The sequence below is a fragment of the Arachis duranensis genome, chromosome 4 (assembly GCF_000817695.3).
Source record: "Arachis duranensis cultivar V14167 chromosome 4, aradu.V14167.gnm2.J7QH, whole genome shotgun sequence".
Classification (NCBI taxonomy): domain Eukaryota; kingdom Viridiplantae; phylum Streptophyta; class Magnoliopsida; order Fabales; family Fabaceae; genus Arachis; species Arachis duranensis.
In genome coordinates this window covers 5,036,148-5,056,401 of record NC_029775.3, presented here as the reverse complement: position 1 = coordinate 5,056,401, position 20,254 = coordinate 5,036,148, and the positions used below count along the sequence as shown (strand labels likewise).

The 20,254-nt window shown below is 33.3% G+C and overlaps 3 protein-coding genes across 3 annotated transcripts; 2 read left to right on the top strand and 1 right to left on the bottom strand.

Moving 5' to 3' along the window:
* The first annotated feature begins 490 nt into the window (after positions 1-490).
* Positions 491-4,886, top strand: LOC107482852 (homeobox protein SBH1-like). The gene is made up of 4 exons (XM_021139901.2): positions 491-1,335; positions 1,460-1,715; positions 4,223-4,467; positions 4,558-4,886. The coding sequence occupies exons 1-4, from the start codon at positions 898-900 to the stop codon at positions 4,759-4,761; spliced, it is 1,143 nt and encodes a 380-aa protein (XP_020995560.1). The 5' UTR covers positions 491-897; the 3' UTR covers positions 4,762-4,886.
* A 1,849-nt stretch (positions 4,887-6,735) lies between these two features.
* LOC107482971 (uncharacterized) lies at positions 6,736-10,371 on the top strand. The gene is made up of 8 exons (XM_016103565.3): positions 6,736-7,036; positions 7,155-7,216; positions 7,321-7,441; positions 7,641-7,789; positions 8,367-8,474; positions 8,615-8,734; positions 9,624-9,797; positions 10,054-10,371. Exons 1-8 carry the CDS (start codon positions 6,928-6,930, stop codon positions 10,153-10,155), a joined length of 945 nt encoding a protein of 314 aa, XP_015959051.1. The 5' UTR covers positions 6,736-6,927; the 3' UTR covers positions 10,156-10,371.
* A 929-nt stretch (positions 10,372-11,300) lies between these two features.
* LOC107482973 (protein STRUBBELIG-RECEPTOR FAMILY 8) lies at positions 11,301-15,537 on the bottom strand. Its single transcript, XM_016103569.3, has 15 exons — positions 15,532-15,537; positions 15,365-15,436; positions 15,151-15,216; positions 14,971-15,042; positions 14,803-14,874; positions 14,474-14,545; positions 14,324-14,389; positions 14,186-14,251; positions 13,770-14,083; positions 13,113-13,369; positions 12,633-12,904; positions 12,398-12,533; positions 12,177-12,316; positions 11,904-12,060; positions 11,301-11,738 (listed from the first exon to the last, which is right to left on the bottom strand). Exons 2-15 carry the CDS (start codon positions 15,379-15,381, stop codon positions 11,586-11,588), a joined length of 1,860 nt encoding a protein of 619 aa, XP_015959055.1. The 5' UTR covers positions 15,382-15,436; positions 15,532-15,537; the 3' UTR covers positions 11,301-11,585.
* Positions 15,538-20,254: the final 4,717 nt, after the last annotated feature.

Here is a 20,254-nt window from a genome sequence, read left to right as displayed (position 1 = left end):
AAGTTTTATTTTGTTTCAAAAGTTTTCGATTTGTATTAAATATACTTCTACTGGCTAAATTTTCAAAAAAATTAAGACCAATCTAACAATAATGCATAAAAATTATGCTTGATTTATTTGTATTAATGGTTATTCTTATGAAATTGTTGTTGAATTGGTCTTAAATTTTTTAAAAAATTAGTCGTTAGGGATATATTTAATGCAAATCGAAAACTTTTGGGACAAAATTGAAATAAAATAAAACTTAAGAATATTTTTAAAATTTTTATCAAATTTTAAAGATAAAAAATATACTTTACCCATAATTTAATTAGTGGATTGATTTGAGAGTGAGGAGCAAGAAGAGAAAAAGGAAGTGGTGAAAGAATATTAATTAAACGAGTGGAGAGATTGGCATAAAAGAGAGAGAAGGTAATTGATTCCGTGCCCCATAATAAAACCTATCTTTCTCTTCATTCAGTAGTGTATGTAGGTAACTTGTTTTCGTTTCCTCTTCATCCTCGATTTGATCGTTCTTTCTTTCTCTTTCTACTGCTATTGTTTGTATGGCAGAAACAGCAGTGTATCAGTGGCAGTATAGAGAAGAAAAGAGAGGAGAAGAGTTTTCATTGGGAAGGTAAATCAAACCCCCCCTCCCCTTCCTCACAACCCTCTCTCCCTCTCCATCTTTATGAGCAGCTGCAACTACCTGCGTGAGTGAGTTAATCCTACCAAAACACACACACACACCCATTTTCCAAAGGAAATCTCTGCAGGCTTTGTTACTGTTACTGAGACTGAGAGCAACAACTATCACTGTAGACACTACTGTTTAGGATTGTTTCTGTGGAAAAAGCAGACTCATTCTTTTACCATAAAACCCGGGAGACCCCCTCCCAACATCATATCCATCCAGCTATGGAAGCTGAGGGTGGTAGCTCTAATGGTGGCCCTTCTTCTAATTGTTTCATGGCTTTTGGAGAAAACAACAACAACAGTAGTAGTAATAATAACAATAACAGTGTTAGTGGTAGTGGCCTATCTCCAATGATGATGATGCCTTTACTCACTACTAATTCCCATCATCCAACAAATAATCTTATTCCTCATCAAAATCATACTTCTACTTCTAATAACATTGCAAACATCTTCCTTCCCAATACCAACACTTCTTTCATGCTTGAAAACAATACTACTACTACTACTACTACTACTACTACTGGCTTAGGGTATTATTTCATGGACAACAACAATGGAAGCTCTTCTTCCTCTTCTCCTTCTTCTGCTGTCAAGGCAAAGATCATGGCCCATCCTCACTATCACCGCCTATTGGCAGCTTACGTCAATTGTCAAAAGGTGTTGAAAATATTTTGGACTCATCATCAAAACCATGCCTAATTAATTTCTCCACATCACAAACTTCGGATCTGAGATTACTCAGAACCCTATTTGAGAGTTTATTTTTTTCTCTTTCTTGCAGGTTGGAGCACCACCTGAAGTGGTGGCAAGGTTAGAAGCAGCATGTGCATCTGCCATGTCAATGGCAGCTGCAGGAGACACATCAGCTTGCCTAGGTGAAGATCCATCTCTGGATCAGTTCATGGAAGCTTACTGTGAGATGCTCACAAAGTACGAGCAAGAACTTTCAAAACCCTTGAAGGAAGCCATGATCTTCCTTCAAAGGATGGAGTCTCAGTTCAAGAATCTCACCATCTCTTCTTCTTCTAGAGATCTTGGTGATCAGTCCTGCTATTTCTTAACACTTTTTATTTTTCGATAATTTTCAGATTCATGCATGCATGTTCTTGATTAAGCTAAAGTGGATTGAAGCCTCTACTTTTACTTTACTTTTTCAGCTTTAATTATGATCTTTTTGGTTTAACGTTTTGGTGACGTTATCCTTCTGAAAAATGATGTAGTTGTTTTAATTTGCTTACCCTTTTATCTTTGTTCAAGAGTTTCAAATATCACTACTAAGCAAAAGGTGCCTTTGCTCGAAACGTGTTTTATTCTCTATGATGATGTGTGTGTGTGTGTGATTCTCTTTGTTCTCGGTGTTAGTGCATTGAATGAACTTTTGTTTGTATCTTTGCTAATTCTTCTTCCTATTCCTGTGTGCATGAATTGACATGTTTTCAGATAATGGTTTTTGGGAAATATAAGTGTTTAATTTTTCTATGTATTTTCCCCATTTGATGTGTGCAGAGACGTTCAGTTTTGCTGGTTTTGCATCTTTATTAGAATTGTGAAAGATTCTATATTCTTCTATATACTTAATGATGATTTCATGTCTGTGAGGATGAACAGCCAACTAGTCCGTGAATTTAGGGTTTTTTGAACTAAATATATAACCTAGGGATTAGGGTTTCTTGTTTCTTCTGAAATTGGTAATAGCAATAAGGTTTTACATACACTAAACAAAAGGGTACATATATATAATGAGTTTGTAACAGTGATGAGTAAATTTTTGCATGAAATGTTTTGATTTCACTCAATCAAAACACATCACTTTATAAATGTCATGTAGATGATATGATACCACTTTTTTTATTTGTCTTAATGATAGATTAGGAATTTTAATTTTATTTATTTTTCAAAGATCATGCATCAACTTTATTTATATGATTAGAATATATTTGTGTAGTGTATTGTGACTACTATAGGTATTGAAATAACTATATATTCTGCGTATATTTGTGTCTGCGGGTGCAGATACATATTCTCATGCTTGTTTAGTGTACATGTTCATGATGTTATATATGATAGTGATTTAATTATTTGCACACACTGTCAAATCTAAACAGTGTTCATGGCTGGTTGAGAATATACAATTGAATGTGACAACCATTAATACTAGTCAAACTTTGCTGCTATAATGTTGATGAGTATTACCATGAAGAAAAATAAGTAGGAGCTTGTTTATAGCATATATGCTGGCTTGTATATGTCAACAAGACCAAGCTTTTTGCTGAATCAATGTTTTCTCATCAAGCTTCTAACTGTGATGGGCCAAAATAAGTATATAGTGTCTTTCTTGTAAAGCCTGAAAGATTCTATTTTAGGAGAGCAACCAACAGTGTTTTCTTACTACTACTTTAGCTGCATGCTTTTCTGGTTTATGATTTCAATTGCTTCATCTTCCATAGTTAATTACCTGCTTTCTTTGGTTGTTTTTAGTCAATGTCTTGAGACTAAATACATAGAGGAAAAACAAAAAGCTTGTGTTTTTCTTCCTATCTCTGACCTACTAATGTAATTGGGTAGACTAAAGAACAGGTCAGTTTTTGTTAGTATATAGAAATAGAAAGTTTATGTTTTTATTTTGAAAAAATAGACTAAGTTAATCACATTTGTTGTGTATACTTTTCTTCTCATCAGTCTTAGGGTTTAGGGCCACTGTGCTTCTTGAAAAATGAGTTTCTATTTTCAAATGTTCTTTGGCCATATTGGTCTCCAGGCTCTTTAACCTATGCATTAATTTGAAGTTATATACCTTCCATTTTGTTGAATCAATTATTTCCTAATCATTGTGTTCTGTACTTATCTTCATCCTTTGTATTTATAAAATCAATCACTTAAGTTCTTTAAAATTTATCCCATTCATAGTTCTTCTGTGGCTTGATATATAAAATGTATGCTGCTATTTGAAATAATGGTGGCACTTGTATGGCTTTAAAGGCAGCTACTACACTCATTCATTGCCTTATTTTCCCTTTTTTTTTTAGTATTGGAGAAAAAGAAAGTGAACAATGTGTTACTTTTTTTTTTATTGTCCTATGATTTTTGTACCTTGCATATTCTGTCTGAATTTGGTTGGTTATATGTACTTTTCTACATTGATTGAAGAGTTGACTTGATTTAAGTTTAACCATTATTAAAATTGTCTAATTTGCTATAGTTGAACTGTGCTTTGTTGAGGGAAAACAGTTGTTCTGTCCCATGTGTCTCCTTCCTTTATCATGGGTAAATTTTCACATGTTTGATTTTGGGAAGAATCATGTGTAATGTTGAATATATGATATGATGTTGTTACAAAATTGTGAAAAATGAAAAATATAAGTGTGGGACACAAATATGGGACAGAATACCTTTTAGTCTTTTAGAGGAAATTAAAGAAAAAGACTCAGACATGAGAAAATATACAATAAATAAGTACTTTATATATATATGGTTTTTCAAATAATGGGTTGGCTAAAAAACTAGTTAATTAATAGTTATAGTGATTATTAAACTCATGTATCAGGTAGCAACGAGGGAAATGATGGGAATAATGGATCATCAGAAGAAGATGCAGATCTACAAAGCTTGATAGATCCTCAGGCAGAAGACAGGGAATTGAAGGGTCAGCTTCTTCGCAAGTACAGTGGCTACTTGGGAAGTCTGAAGCAGGAGTTCATGAAGAAGAGGAAGAAAGGGAAGCTTCCCAAAGAAGCAAGGCAACAATTACTTGAATGGTGGAGCAGACATTACAAATGGCCTTACCCTTCTGTATGTATCATTAATTATTTCCTTGTAAGAATAATTAAGCATCTTGCATGCATGCAAAATAATTATCAACACATTGTTGTGGAATTGTAGGAATCACAGAAGCTGGCTCTAGCAGAATCCACTGGTTTGGATCAGAAGCAAATTAACAATTGGTTTATTAATCAGAGGAAACGTCACTGGAAGCCTTCTGAGGACATGCAATTTGTGGTGGTGGATCCAACCCATCCACATTATTACATGGATAATGTTCTTGCCAATCCATTTTCCATGGATCTCCCCAACACAATGCTCTAGAAACATATTGCTTAATTATGTCTAATTAATTAATTAATTATTAATTGCAAAGCAGTCATAAGCTTATTATTGTGTGATCACTTAATTAAGACCTTAATTATTTATACTTATCCTGTATTATTATTATTATTATTATTTGTGTGTAAGTAGTAGCTAGAGATTAAGCATTATTCTAAGTTATGATTAAGATTTATAAATACAGTATATAATTTGCAGTTCTCTATGCTGCTGCCTGGTTTTTGGATGGTCCTTTACTCCTTCATGTGAGGTCGGCTCTAGTGAATGGCAACAAACTTGTGATGAATGATGATACTATTTATAAAGTTGATTTATGAATATATAAAGTTTCAATAAAATAATAAGAAAATAATAAAGCTATTGATTGCTGATTACTACTCTTGCCAAATCCCATAAAACCAATTTTGAGTGAGGAACAACAGAAGAAAAAATAACTCTCTAGTTTATGTTAATTCCAAAATGGGACTTCTATTTTAGTACCAAAAAAAATAGAAATTTAGTTATTGTTAGAGTTTATTAAGGTGTTATTAAGTTGGAAAAAGATAATATTTTTTATTTTTAGTGTGTTTGATAAATTTTTAATAATAAAAATAAAAGTATTAGAAAAATGTAAAATATTATTTTTTATAAGTTAAATTTTTTATTTTAAAAAAATACTTAAAAAAATATTTTTTACATAATAAATAAATGAATAAATATTTTTATATATATTCAAATATAATTAATAAATAAAAAAATTTATACATAAAATATTTAAATATAAAATTATTTTTATTTTTCTAAAATATTTTTTAAAAAAGAGATCATTCAAAAAATATTTTTTTTTAAATTCAGCCAAACATTTCAATACAAAATAAATATAAGAGAAATAATTGACCAACATTTGTGTTTTTGTAATAATGCTCAAGAACCTTACATCTTCTAAAATCTAAAGGCAAGAGATACTAAATAAAATATAGAAAAAAAAGATAAATTGGTATGACTTTTTAGTCCACGAACATTTAAATTTTTAACCGCTTTAAAATCTGGACACATTGATTTTTAAGTTTAATTTGTCTCATTTTATAAATTATCTCGCATGTGCACATCCGTATCAACTAAGTCAGTACAATGGGAGTTATGTTTGATTTTTTTATTGGATCTGATAAACCAAGTGAATACATGAGGGATTGATATGTTTTAAAAAAGTCAAAGACTTAAATGTATTTTCAAATTTTCGAAGACTTAAATGTGTACAAATTAAAAAGTCAAGAACCTATTTGTCATTTTTTTTAAAATATATATTATTGATGTTTATTATTACATTAAAATGCATGAAATTATATGGTAGCATCCTATTTTGAATTTTTTAACCACCAAACTCATCACATAGTCATAACTTAAAAAACCTTAAGGCAATCAACGATGTTGAAAAGAGAATTTTTCTGGAGCACCTCAGCTTCTTCAAAATATGTGTGTAAGATGGTAACAACAATGAGCACAGGGAAATTTTCATGGCTTCAAATATGGCACCAATCCTCAATATCCTTCAAGAGGCAAAAATCTTCTTCACCAAAGCTCCACCATGCTTGCATTGACTCACTTTTATTAGATCACAAATATATTAACTACTCTATACATTACTGTAAGAGTTTTAAATATACCAAAAATATGTGTATTCTAAATTATAAAAAATATATATAATATATATTAATTAAAATTAACGGTTAAAATAATTGGAATACCAATATTCTTGGTATACTTAAAATTTTTCCTATATTACTAATTAGACTAGTAGAGTGTAGTAGTATCTCCTCTTTTTAAAATCAAATCCCATTTGTTGGGAACCAGATTTGGGTAAACAAAATTTGGGCTTCGCTGGCCCAACTGTTTTTATTTTTGCCAACCCAACCTTCGGACCCAAAAAAAATTGAGAAACCCCCTAAACCTTTGTTCCTCCTCTGTTCTTACTGCGGAATCTCTCTGCTCCTCCACTGTTGGTGATTTCTTCTTCTTCTCCGTCGTTATTTTTTTCTTCAATTTCAATTTGTTGTTTTTTCCCCCCTCTGTCTTTCTCATTGTTAATTCTTAAATTCAAGAGGGCAGGGTCAGGATAAAAAAAATACCACTTGTTGCGATTGGAACCATAGATTGTATGTTCAAGCAACTATGGCGGCCTTTATCTCCAAAAGAATGCTGCGTTCGTTTCGTACTTTGCATTCAGTAGGTCAACCTTCATCTAACGGTGCTAAGTTCGCCGCTTCTCATAGATCACACGGTACACTGTTTTTCTGCATGCTCACCACTTTGTTTTTTGCCCTCAAGGAATAAAAATTGTTAACTTTCATGTAACGATTTATGATTACTTTTGTTGGAAATTATTGTTTTTACTACAGGTACTTGCAGTAGTTTATACGGGGAAGGACTGTTTTCTGCAGAACGTTCTGGCTTTCTTTTGGTAATTTGTCACTGAATGAGTGTTTAATCACTGAACCTTCTATTTATACTGGTTGTTTATTGATTGTATTGTTTGATAATTTTGTGTAGTGAATTTCAATGTAGGCCAGGTCAATGATTCGACGGTTTTCTGCCACTATTTTGACTCCTGGAGCTGATGAAGGTGCATTTCCATCTGAATTGTTGTCCACAAAGCCTGTGGTAGCAACACCTAACCGTACTATAGGTATGATGAGTAATTTGAACTTTGAAGCATTTCGGTTATGAATATGGTTCTATATTGTTCTGGTATCTGTTTTTGGAAGGATAGGTATTTGACTTCTAGACTTGGATTTCTATGTGGTTAGATTATTGATATGTGAATATGAGATAAGTTTTATTGTCCACTTTGCAGAATCGACTGAATGTGGTTTATTATGATGTAGGGCTTTGTCAGGATCTTTTAATTCCAGTGACCAACTTTCATAATGAAGACAAGGGCTTCATGGTTTTAGCTGGAGATGTTTTCGATGTGCCTATTAGGAAGGACATTATTCATCGTGTTGTTAGATGGCAGCTTGCGAAACGACAACAGGTAGTGACTGCATGATGTTTCGGAATACAAAGTTTGTTGCACATTGGACACATGTTATGTGTGATCCAGAGGTGTCTACAGTAATAGCTTCTTGGTGTTTTTGGATCTCTTTCTACTCACTAAGTTGGAGGTTTTGGCTTGTGTAAAGAAGCAAAGCTTCTGTGGCAGTCCTTAGTTTATGCAGTGTTTTGGTTTACTTGTTTCAGGTTGAAAAGTAATTCAAAGATTTTTAAAAGTTCCTATTTATCAGTTATTGATTTCATTTGGAATAGGATAAACTTTTCTTTTTTGGCTTCCCTTAGGTGTGCAAGACTAGTCTGCATAATGTTGTTCCTCTTGCTAATATTCAAAGGAATGACCATGTGCTGTTACATGGCTTATCTCTCTGTCTTAGCTTATCTTATGTATCTGTGTGAATGCGAGGATGCCTTATCTCTTTTCTCTTAATAAAATTAATTTCCATAAGAAAAAAGATATATAATGGTTTTAGAGATATAATTTATATCATAGTAGTATGAAATGAAATCAATATCTGGGAAAACTTTTTTCTGTGTATGCTAATTGACTGAATCAACAGGGAACACACTCAACAAAAACTATCAGTGAGGTCAGCGGGACTGGGAGAAAACCTTGGAAACAAAAGGGAACTGGTAGAGCAAGGCATGGCTCATTGCGTGGACCTCAGGTAGTGAAGCATTCTGCTCGTTGATTTCTAGTCTTTTGAACTCCCTTTATCCTTCCATTCTCCACTATTTTTCTTCCCTTCCGCTCCCATCATTTCTATCTTCGGAAGTTAAAATTAAATAACTTAATGGATTGTAACAGTTTAGGGGAGGTGAAACTAAGCATGGGCCTAAGCCCCGAAGCCATGCTTTCAAACTGAATAAGAAGGTTCGTCGTCTAGGGCTGAAGATTGCACTGTCAGCTCGTGTTGCAGAAGGAAAGGCAAGTCTTTTCTCCACCTCCATCACTGCCCTCCATGCACAAAATAGGACATATTTGCTTCTGTTTCCTTTCATGCTTCTGTCATCTTACTTGGTTCATTCATTTGTTGCATGATTGTACATTTTTGCTAATAAATTGTGGTTTCTCACTTCAGTAAGCTCTCAATTTGTAATTATATTGTCTGGTTGTTTAATGGTTTAGTAGCCATGCTAGAAAGATACACAATGTTCTGGTTCCACTAGAGGGCTTCTCTGTCGTTGATATTGATGTTGCTATTTCCACTAGGAGGAAAATGAAGTTAGGAACAAATAGCTTGGGTTTCTAGTGTCAGAAATGTCAATAGAAGGTATATTGTATGAATATTGAATACAAAGTCCGAGTGCCATTTATATTAGGTTAACTGCACACTATTCCCAACCTAAAAATACAGATCTCTCAGTGGTTTACAATTTTGTCATCAAAAAGTCATGTGGTAGTCCTCACTACTGTGATTACTCAGTACATCAGAACCATGTTAAGAAACTAAACAGTACCAAGAAAATAACTTGGAGGGGAAAAAAATGAGAAGTATGATACTTCTGCATCAACTGTCATTTGATTCCTTTCTTATTGTAAGTCCAATGGTTCTTTTGGGCATATATCTCTATCCTGACACCATATTGAATAGTTTACATTAACCAAATGACATCTAAATGATTCTAGTCGGGTATGTTACATTGTTTATTCTTATAAGTCTGTATGTTAAGATGTTCATTGATTTCTTCCAACTGCTTGGAATTGTTCTCCACCCCACCCCCTTTTACTTTTTCTTCGCTGCCTTACAATGTATTAAATGAGGGTTTGTATCTCGAGCTATGTATACTCAAATGGAAGGATGGCATTCGTACAGCTTCTTGTGTTTGATGATCTGGCGGTTCCGACGCATAAAACGAAGAACATCGTAAGCTATTACAGTCAAATGGAGAGCACCAAGAAAGTTTTGCTAGTAGATGGGGGGCCCATAGATGAAAAGTTGAAATTAGCTACACAAAATCTACATTATGTTAACGTACTTCCTGCCATTGTAAGTTTCATTTCCATTTTAACACTTAACTTTTTCGATTTCTCTTGGGGAGAAAAAAATATGAATACCCGAAAAAATACTGCTCAATTAGCTTCCAACGTGTCAATTATATGTGAAATATGATTGATATCACGGTATTTGTATCAAAACAATAACTTGCTAGCCTACAATTGAATCATTATGTGGTGTGTTTCATGTATGCGGACCAGATTTAAAAGCTTCCTTTGCTTGTGTTTAATGTGATATGTTTTTGCAGGGATTGAATGTGTACAGCATTTTGTTGCATGACACATTGGTGATGTCCCGAGATGCTGTGAACAGTATCGTCCAGCGTATGCACACTCCAATAAATCGTTAAGGCGGTAACTATACTTTTGTGCTTCCCTACATTTTCTTGGAAATTAAGAATGGTATCCGGTCCCCATCATTTCTTCTGTAACAACATAGACATCCAATGAGAACATCTTATGTAGCTTCTGTTAAAATTATATAATGTAGGCAAGTTACAGCCATTTTTTTACCTTTACTGAAAGTTGGAATGTTAAGAACTTGATGGTCGAATTTTGATTTTCAAGTGGTTATGTTTGTCATGGTTGAAAATAATTTTCTAGCTTTCAAATGCAAAGGATCTAATAAGCCCCGTACCATTGCCTCTGCTCATGGTTTTAATCAAATATAATTTATTTGCTTCTTGGGGAGTTATCAGCATGGATGTGTACAATCAATTGTATTTTCCATTCATGCACGTTGTAACAACTAAATGACCTTGATTTTGATCGTCCTGATGGAAAAATACTAATTATCAAGAGATGTGTACACATTGTTAACATATACATTGAAGGAAGTTACCAAAGACTAGGGAAAATATACACATTGCTCCTCCACCTTGTTAATATAAGTATCAAGCTTTACAAAATAAATTATTTTGATGGTCTTTGGTAAATGATTTATTTTTGAAAATTTTGATAATTATGTTAACAATATGTATATTTTTCACACCTTTAATGATTCCGAGCAAGTTAGAAAAACTCGAGATTTTTTATGAAATCATAAAAGTAAATTGAATACATAAAACATGAAATCATAACAAGTCTCAAGATTTTGAGAATTAAATTAAAATTCTAACTACTATAATTCTGGAAATTTAACCCATTCTGATAACAAAATCCACTGCTACTACATATTAACATTCCACCGACACAAATATAAAGTTGAAATTATTCAAGCAGCCTGCAGAGAATAAAAAACAATGAAGGGAACAGGGCATAACGCCAAAATCATTCTAAATGAGAACAAATAAGAAAGTGAAAGAAACTTGGTGAGATGTAGGCCCCTTAATGTGCATGCATTGTCCTCTCATAAGATTCCCCAACTCATACCAAACATAATCCACTCTAACTTGTAGGATCCATCATGTCGGCATTTCTTGTAATTATTCCACTCAGTGCTTGCCAACAAAGCTTAATAATAACAGTAAGCTCAGAAAAAACTGTTTTGGTACTATTTAGCATAAAGAACAGAAATTAATGACTTTAAAATTCATTATATTACACCATGTCATGTTAATAATATACATCTTATTTTTCCAAAGTATTAAATGGCGTATGAAAAATTTCCAACACGTGTAATTAATTACAAACATCTTGAATCTGTTCTACTATATTTGATAACAACATCTTCATCATGATCTCTAACTCTTCCTTGTGTTTCATAATGTTCTTATTTTCCCTGGAAAAACTGCAACACTTTACACAAAATTGCATTAAGATTAGATGGTCAAATACATATTTAAAAAGACATATCTATGGCCTCATGTTCCGGGGTCCTGTGACCAAAACCAGATTCATCACTTGGTCTTCGTTTAACCACACTTGCTCTTTGCACTAACCGTACCAATGCTTGCACCACCTCCGACATGGGAGGTCGAAATTCAGGTTCAGGCTGCGCAGAAGATCGAGTTAGTTGACGAATAACTATTGAAGAGCAATGAGGGCAGATGCAAGATATATTGATCATAATCAAATCCACAAGAATATGTTCATTAGTAGAAAAACCAACAGAGTGCAGTTCATGGGATTATAGTTTGTATTACTCTAAAAGTATTACCTGAACACAAAGTGCAATTATATCAGCAAAGCGCGAAAGCGACTTTGCAGGATACATGCCGTTCAAAGCAGGATCAACCATTTTAGCCAACGCGTCTATGTCGTGGAGCTGGGGTGTAGCCCATCTCACAAGCGACTGCTCTGATCTAACCCGTGAACTGTTAAAAGTTAGAAATGAATGTAAGAATCCATACAAAAATGGAAGCTAATAAACACAGGCAAATGTTGACATGATGAAGTTGAATATTCATTTCCAGCAGTAGAATAGGCTCACCTGTCAAGCGGCTTCCGACCAGTCAATAGTTCCAGCATGACAACTCCAAAGCTGTAAACATCACTTTTTACAGTATATACTCCTGATAATGCAAACTCAGGAGCGCTATAACCAAACGAACCGACCATCTGAGTTGAAACCTGCTAAAAGCAAAGTTGTTGACTTTTTACCATTGAAATGTGACTAGAAAAGATAAAAATAAGAAATCATCTCTCACCAACCTGCCGCTCAGTGTTTGGTGTTAGTGCAGCTAAACCACAATCAGAGAGGTGAGGATTGAGCTCTTCATCGAGTAATATATTTGCAGATTTGAAATTTCTATGTACAACAGAAGGCAAACACACTTCATGCAAGTACCTGATAGGCAGCATAAAATTCGACGAAGAAATTAGCCTGAATGTGGTATGATAGCTAGAGCATATAAAAAACTTAATGAGTCATTTGCACGAGACATACTCTAAAGCCCGGGCTGTGCCAAGTGCTATGCGTACTCGGGCATTCCAAGACAAAGCCTTACTACTATCTTCAGCAAAATGTAGCATGTCATGTAGATTTCCGTTTCCTATATACTCATAAACTAGAAGGCGTTGGCCATGCTCCGCACAATATCCAGCCAGCGTAACAATGTTTGGGTGCCGTAACCTTGACATATTGGAAACAGCTTCAAGAAAATTGTCTTCCTCCTGTAGTGACAAGGCTGAGTTGTCGATCTTCTTAATGGCCATGATCTAAATAAAAACAAAACTTCAAAATATTAGAATTACAATGTACATAAACTTTATGGTTTAATAAAAATAATAATGATAATAATAAAACAAAACTTTTCCCTTGTTCATTTCCCACAGTGAAACCAGTATGTACCCCATTGATACGCAACAAGTATATGGTCCAAAGATGCCAGGGTTGCAGATAAGAAATGTAAAACTATAATGTTACCTTCCCGTTTGGAAATTCAGCCCTGTAAACTCGACCAAGAGAACCTTCACCAATAATATTTTCTTGACTAAAACTATTCGTTGCACTTTGGAGAGAAGCAACTGTGTATGATGTGGAAGTTATAGGGGACTTCATCTGCTTTATAGATCCACTTTTCACAGGCGCCCTCTCGACTACCACATTCTCAACAGGTGGAGGCTTGAGATCCGTAATCAAAGCTGCACTTTTTACCCTCTGCTCTTGCATCTGAGGATTCACTGCAAGTACAAACCAAAAAGAAAAGCTATACTGTTCAGGATACATATACAACATCCTTCACCTCCAAAGAATAAGAAAATAGTTGGAATTCTGAATGAAAGAACCATTTATGGAATAGTAGCTTCAAAAGGATGATAATGCAAATGACTATTGTAGCATAAAGAAAATTTGTTCCTATGTGAAAAATAGTGAATATGAATTTCCAAATCATAATTCCCTCACGATGGCCTTCTAATCACTTCTACTATATAGCTGCGACCTCATTGCCCCTAAATATTAATGTTGAACAAAGATTGGGCCAGATTTAAGCATACTTTATTAGATTAGGTTCAACAAAGAAAGCAAATTACATGATTAGAAAATGTATTTGGAAACAAAGAGGTATAGAAAAGAATTCACCATTAGTAGTTCCATGAGGAAGGCTCCCACTAGAAGTTCTTGTAACCTTTTCCTTCCCCTTTTGCTTTCGGACACAGAAGAAAAGAGCAAGTATCAAAATAACAGCCACCAATATTGAACCTATAATAATGCCTATAATAGCCCCTGTGGTCAAGCCATTATTGCTATCGGAACTTTCATTATCAGAAACCCGTGTTTTGTTATGGGAACCAGATCCAGAGCGACGGTGACTATTGTGAGACCTGCTGGGTGGAGGAGAAGTAAATGGTGGTGGAGGAGGAGCAGGCCCGTTGTCAAAAGAATTCCCATCAAATCTAGTTCATATTAGAAGATTCATATCAACCACACTGTTTGTGTTATGCATTGGAAAACAGATTGGCAATTCCATTAAAGGAAAAGAATGCATAAATACTTACATGAAATTATGGATAGAACTAAGCTCGTGAGGTATCCATCCGCTGAAATTATTGTGTGCAACATTTCTGGAAATAACATTGAGCAGGATAAGAATCTGATATACAGTCAAATTTAACCCCAAATGGAGAAGTACTTACAAGCTATCTAACGGCAAACCAACAAGAGTATTAAGATTGCCAGTCAATTGATTGCTCTGCAAGAAACTGCAAATATGTTTTGATAAGCATTATATGTTTACTTACGGTAAATTAAAACCAGTTTATCAATCGAAATATCATCCGACATACAGAGAAGAAAGATTTGACAGAGAAGCAAATGAAGCAGGTAGATCCCCAGAAAAGTTATTGAATGAAAGATCCCTGCATCATTGAACACAAAGACTGACATTCATCAAATACAATCATCCTTGAAACTACAAATAGCTAGTATTGGTAATTATAATATATGATAAATAAAGTCTAAAGAATTATACAGTTTTATTTTGAAACTCTCCCCCTCATTTCAGAAGAGATTTCCAAAGGAGAATATGTGATCATTAATATGGTAGATGACATCATTACCTAAATGAAATAAATAATGGAAGATGGGAATGAAGACACTATGTAAGATATCTTACAGGGTACCAAGATCAGAAAGACTAGCAAAAACATCGCCAATTGGAGTGGAGAGTGCATTGTTGCTTACATTCCTGAAAATGCATTGAAACACAGCAAAAAAGTGATTCCAATGAATGACTGAACTGGACATTATGAACTTAGCACTTTACTAATAGAAAGGAACTTACAGATAATTGAGTGAAGTCATGGCAGAAATGGAATAAGGAAGATTTCCACTTAAGTTATTTCCAGCAAAATTCCTGATTGTTGCAATTAGAGAGTAACTCAGTTACGAAAATTATTCAAATTTTCAGAAATTGAGACTAATCAAGAAATGAATGGAACAGATAATTGTAGGTGAATATTACAGGCTTGTAAGATTTGGTGGCAACTGATAGGGAACTGTGTCATGGATCTTGTTGTTACTCAAGTCACTAGAAAAACACATGTAAAAGAAGATAATATCAATCAACAATACGAACATATTAAAATAATAAGATTAAAACCAATCCCTAAATACCAATAGATTAAAATATCAAAGTATGTGTTACAAGAAACATGAGTGAGCAGAGTTTATCTCACAGTTTTCTCAGTGACATAAGGTCTGAAAGCAGGTATCCCAAAGTTCCATTGAGTCCTAAACCTGAGAGATCACTAATCAGCATCACAAAAGGAAGATCAGTTAGTTAGCTAAACCACAAACAATTTTAACAAAAATTCAATTTTACAGATTCATCTTAATCTCATACATGGAAACAACTCAACGCGTTGAATAATACCCCAAGAGCTTGAACTGTAACAAAGGGAAGAAGAAAAACAACAAGAGGAATGAAAACTGTCAATAGTTGATAAAGGCAATGAATACCATTAGGCCTTAAACACTTTGCAGTAATACACACAAATAAAGCCACATGATTGTACAACTGGTGGTTCAGCTTATCTTGATATCAAACATATACTCAAATGGAGAGAGAAAGAAAGAGAGTTTTTTCTTTCCCCCTTAAAAAAAAAAGGAAAGATTTTGGTATGTTAAAACAGATAATCCCCGTGACTTCATTTATTGCGCTCCCTCTTCAACTAGAGTTCACAAAAATAAAATCCAACGCCCTACAAAAGTCAATGCTCTCTGAAAAAATCACTTCTTTTGGCACGGTAAAGCAAAAGAAATCCAGTACTTTTTTATCTCTTTGCATTTTCCCTGCACCCAAACAGAGTTTTATAAGCAGAAAAAGCAAGTCATCAAAGCTCGACGTGGGTTCAAGTTCAAAGCAAGAACCCCACAAAGCAAAATCCAAACTTTACATCAAAATCAGAAACTTTCAACAGCATTACAAAATGGGCACCAGCCACAGCAATCAATCAAACACATTGTGATCATACAAAAACAAAACAAGAAGCTTGTTAAAAGGATGAAGGGTACCATCAGAAGGGTCAGTATTGGCAAGTGCAAAAGGAAGAGCTAAGAAGATCGAAGAGAATGAAAGATGAAAGAGAGAGAGAAGAATGAAGCGGGAAAGAGGCATTGTTGGGTTGTTGTTGTTTCCCGCCGCAGCTGCAGAAAGAAGCTCAGAGGAGCAAGGAAACATGCAGGAGAAGCATGGAAGCGAGAGAGAGGAGAAAGAAGAAGGGATTGGGGGTAGAAGAGTAGTAGTTGGGATTCAGATCGCGACTGGTTTCATAAGGCAACTCCATTAAAGAAAGGGTCAGAGAGATTCGAAGCTTAGAGTAATGAAGAGAGAGAAAGTAGAGTGAAGCGAAACACAACACAAGCGTATGAGTGTGTTTGTGTGTGTCGGCGAAAATGAAAAAAACTAAATTTTAATATTAATTATTGTTTATAATATCTTATGATATATCATATATGTCACGTAACAAAAAAAAAATTATATGTCACGTAACAAAAAATAAAAAGAAATAGAAAGTGCACACCGAAAAAAATTATTATTAGAGTTGTACAATGTACAGGGTTAATATATATTTTTTATTTTTTATTTATGTTATGTATATAACTTATTGTCAATGAGTAATAGTTCTATTGACATAGTCTTTCTATACTTAATTACGAGGTTGCGAATTCGAGTCTCCTATATTTGATAAAAAAAATGTATATAACTTATTTAATTTTTTATCAATAATTTAAATAAAAAGTATTAAACTATAAATGAGAGATTAAAAAACTAAACTAAATACCTAGTTTTCTTTTTTCTTTCTAGTAAAAGAATGGAATTAGATTTAGATTGTGTAATCTCAGTAAATTTTAATGCATATTTGATCAAATAATTTAAAGTTTGTAATAAAAATAGACGAATTTTATTCAATTATTCTTATTTTAGCTTAATATAATTACTTGAACAATTTTCCTAAAAAGGGCTAACAACTTGATCCTCTCTATTCATAAATCATTTTTCAAATATTTGGGAGAAGCTATTATTTTATGAGTTCAACTTTTTCTTTACAAAAGGCTTCAAATATATGCACCATACATTCACTTAAAATAGGGAAGCATAATTATTCACAGCAATCAACATGTATAGGAAACATAACATACAAATATACAATACTACAACTACTTTTTCCCCCATGATTTGCGAGTGAATATGCAATATACAATATAGAATAAATAAATAAAATAGAATGGAAGCAGTTGAAAAGGGTGGCAGGCTGGTTTCGTTTGAACTTTGAAGGTGTGAAGAAGCAACAAAGGAAGCAATTAAAGTGGGCCCCCAAGCTTTTTCCTCTCTGGGTTTTAGGATTTTCTTCTTCCATTTCTCTCATTCTTATATTCTACACCTTTCGGGCTTTTACCCCCAATCCAACCTGTGTCTCTGTCAGTTCACTTTTCCCTTTCATTTTCTCATATCTTATTTCTATATATCAATTTTAATATTAATATAAATCCCAATTCCGCATTGTAACTTTCTAACTGCTTCTATTATTAGAGCATCTGTAATCATAGTTTTGATTTTAATTTTATTTTAGATTTTATAAAATGATACATAAATATTTGTGAGATTATTTATTATAATACGTGATTTAAAATTAAAAATAAAATTTATTTTTCTAATATTTAATTTTAATTTAATTATAATTTTATATTATTTTTAATTATTTTATTAACATAATTATATGAATAGCAAAATTTTATTGATTCTTTATCAAATTAATATATACCGTATTTTAAAGTTAATAACGGTTTTATTTTATCAATCAATTTTAATATAAATTTTAATTTTAAATCAATTTAATTCTTAAAAATATTATGATGATACTCTAAAAAAATAAAAATACTCTATTGAATATGATGATCTTAGTATTAGTATATTTTTTATTATATTAATTAAGAAAAAGCAGAACTAATTTTTTATTAGTTAATATTAATTAAATTTTTTATTTTATTATAAAATTATTTTTTAATTTTTATTTTTTAAAAATTTTAAAATTCAATATAAATAATAATTTTAAAAAATGAGTTAATATTGACAAAAAAATTAATTCCCTAATTGAATTCATTATTTAATTGTCAATATTCATTAATGTGATGAAGTTATTAGGTATTAACACAAACGTTGACTGTTTATAACTAGCAGTGTCGGTCAGCATTAGTCTAACTTCTTTTTTTCATTTTTCTTTTCAACGAATATTGTATAAGCTTTACTTAAGAAAGAGACAGATTTTTATTTTGATTTTGATTAGGAGAGAATAAGAATGACTTGCGGGTCTATGGTGTTGGTTGAGCTTATTTTGACTTTTGTTTTTTAAACATGTGATGATGTGATACCATCGAATTCTACATGCTTTCAAGAACATATTTAAAGTACGTACAAATTAAATACAAACTATACTTCATGATCATCAATATATTAACAATGTTCATTGTAGGGCTATATTACTTCATATTTTTTATGCGCTAATTCTTTGATTTTTTTTCTAATAATTAAATATAGGAGCCACTGAAAAAAAATGTTGTTAAACTTTAGTGAAAAAAATCTTCTAAAATATAATGCTAATAAAGTAGTAAAATAATATTTTAATTATTTATAAATTTGTAATATTTATTATTTATAAATTTTATTATTTTAATCTAAAAATAATTAATAATATTTTTTTGAAGTAATAATATAACATTAAAGGAGCCAAATCCAAATTTTAGTTTTTTAACTATATATAGCTTCAAATATAATAAGTTAATAACATCGTTAAAATTGTCAAGGATAAGATGTTTTTTCTTTTGACGGATATAATGATGAAATTAATGGATATTACTATTAAATATTGATAAAAAGCTTGTGACAGAGTACGATGGAATTTTGTTGATATTATATTCACTTTCTCCACTACTATTCGTACTAGTGGTGGATGTCTTGCATAGGATGGTGGGGGGAAGCTGTCAAGAACGGACGCATTGCTCCGTTACTGGTAAGGAGCGCTCATGTTGAACTGTCGCACTTACAATTTGCGGATGACACCATTTTGTTCTGCCCACCGGTGACTGAAACAATCCTAAACTATAAGAGACTGCTGCGGTGTTTTGAGTTGATATCTGGACTGAGCATCAATTTTGATAAGTCGAATTTGATATCGGTAAATTGCGATCAAGGATGGGTTGATCATGCGTGTGAGCTACTGGGATGCCAGCAAGCCGCTCTACCGGTTAGGTACTTAGAAATCTCTCTAGGAGCGAATCCGTGCCTGGTGAAGACTTGGAAACCAATCATCAATAAAGTGGAACAGAAGTTTAGCTTATGGAAAGCGAAGGTGTTGAATAAAGCAGGTAAGCTTGTACTTATTAAATCGGTCATGAATAGCCTCCCCATATATTACCTAAGTCTGTACAAGATGCCAAAAGCGGTGGCAGACAAACTGATTGCTTTACAAAGGAACTTTATGTAGTGCAAGGAAAACGGTAACTCTGGTATACTTTTGGTCAAATGGGAGATAGTCCAGGCTCCAAAAAAGGCTGGGAGCTTGGGGGTAGGTGATGCAGTGCTGAGAAACACAGTGCTCCTGTTTAAGTGATGGTGGCGGTTTTTAAAGGAGGATTGCCCACTGTAGAAGAAGATAGTTTGTTCTTGCAACAAGTTAAATCCGAATGTAATGCTAGCAACTCAGCCCCTGCCAGTAAAAGGAGGGCCTTGGAAGGACATATGTCAAATGAATATAAAAGAACCACGGATTCGGGATAAAGTGGTTAATGGCCTGGCAATGGATGTTGGCAATGGTATGCAAACCCGGTTTTGAAAATATAACTGGGTTCAAGGTGGTACTCTCAAACTGAATTTTCCAAGGCTCTACTCTATTTCAAGTCAGCAAGGGGTTGTCATTGGGGATTGTGGTTTTTGGGATGGACTAGAATGGATATGGAATTTTCAATGGAGGAGGAAGTTGTTCCAATGGGAGCTGGAACTTGTCCATCAGCTCCATGAGAGATTGAGGTCAGTGAAGCTGTCAACTGGTCGGGAGGACAATATAGTG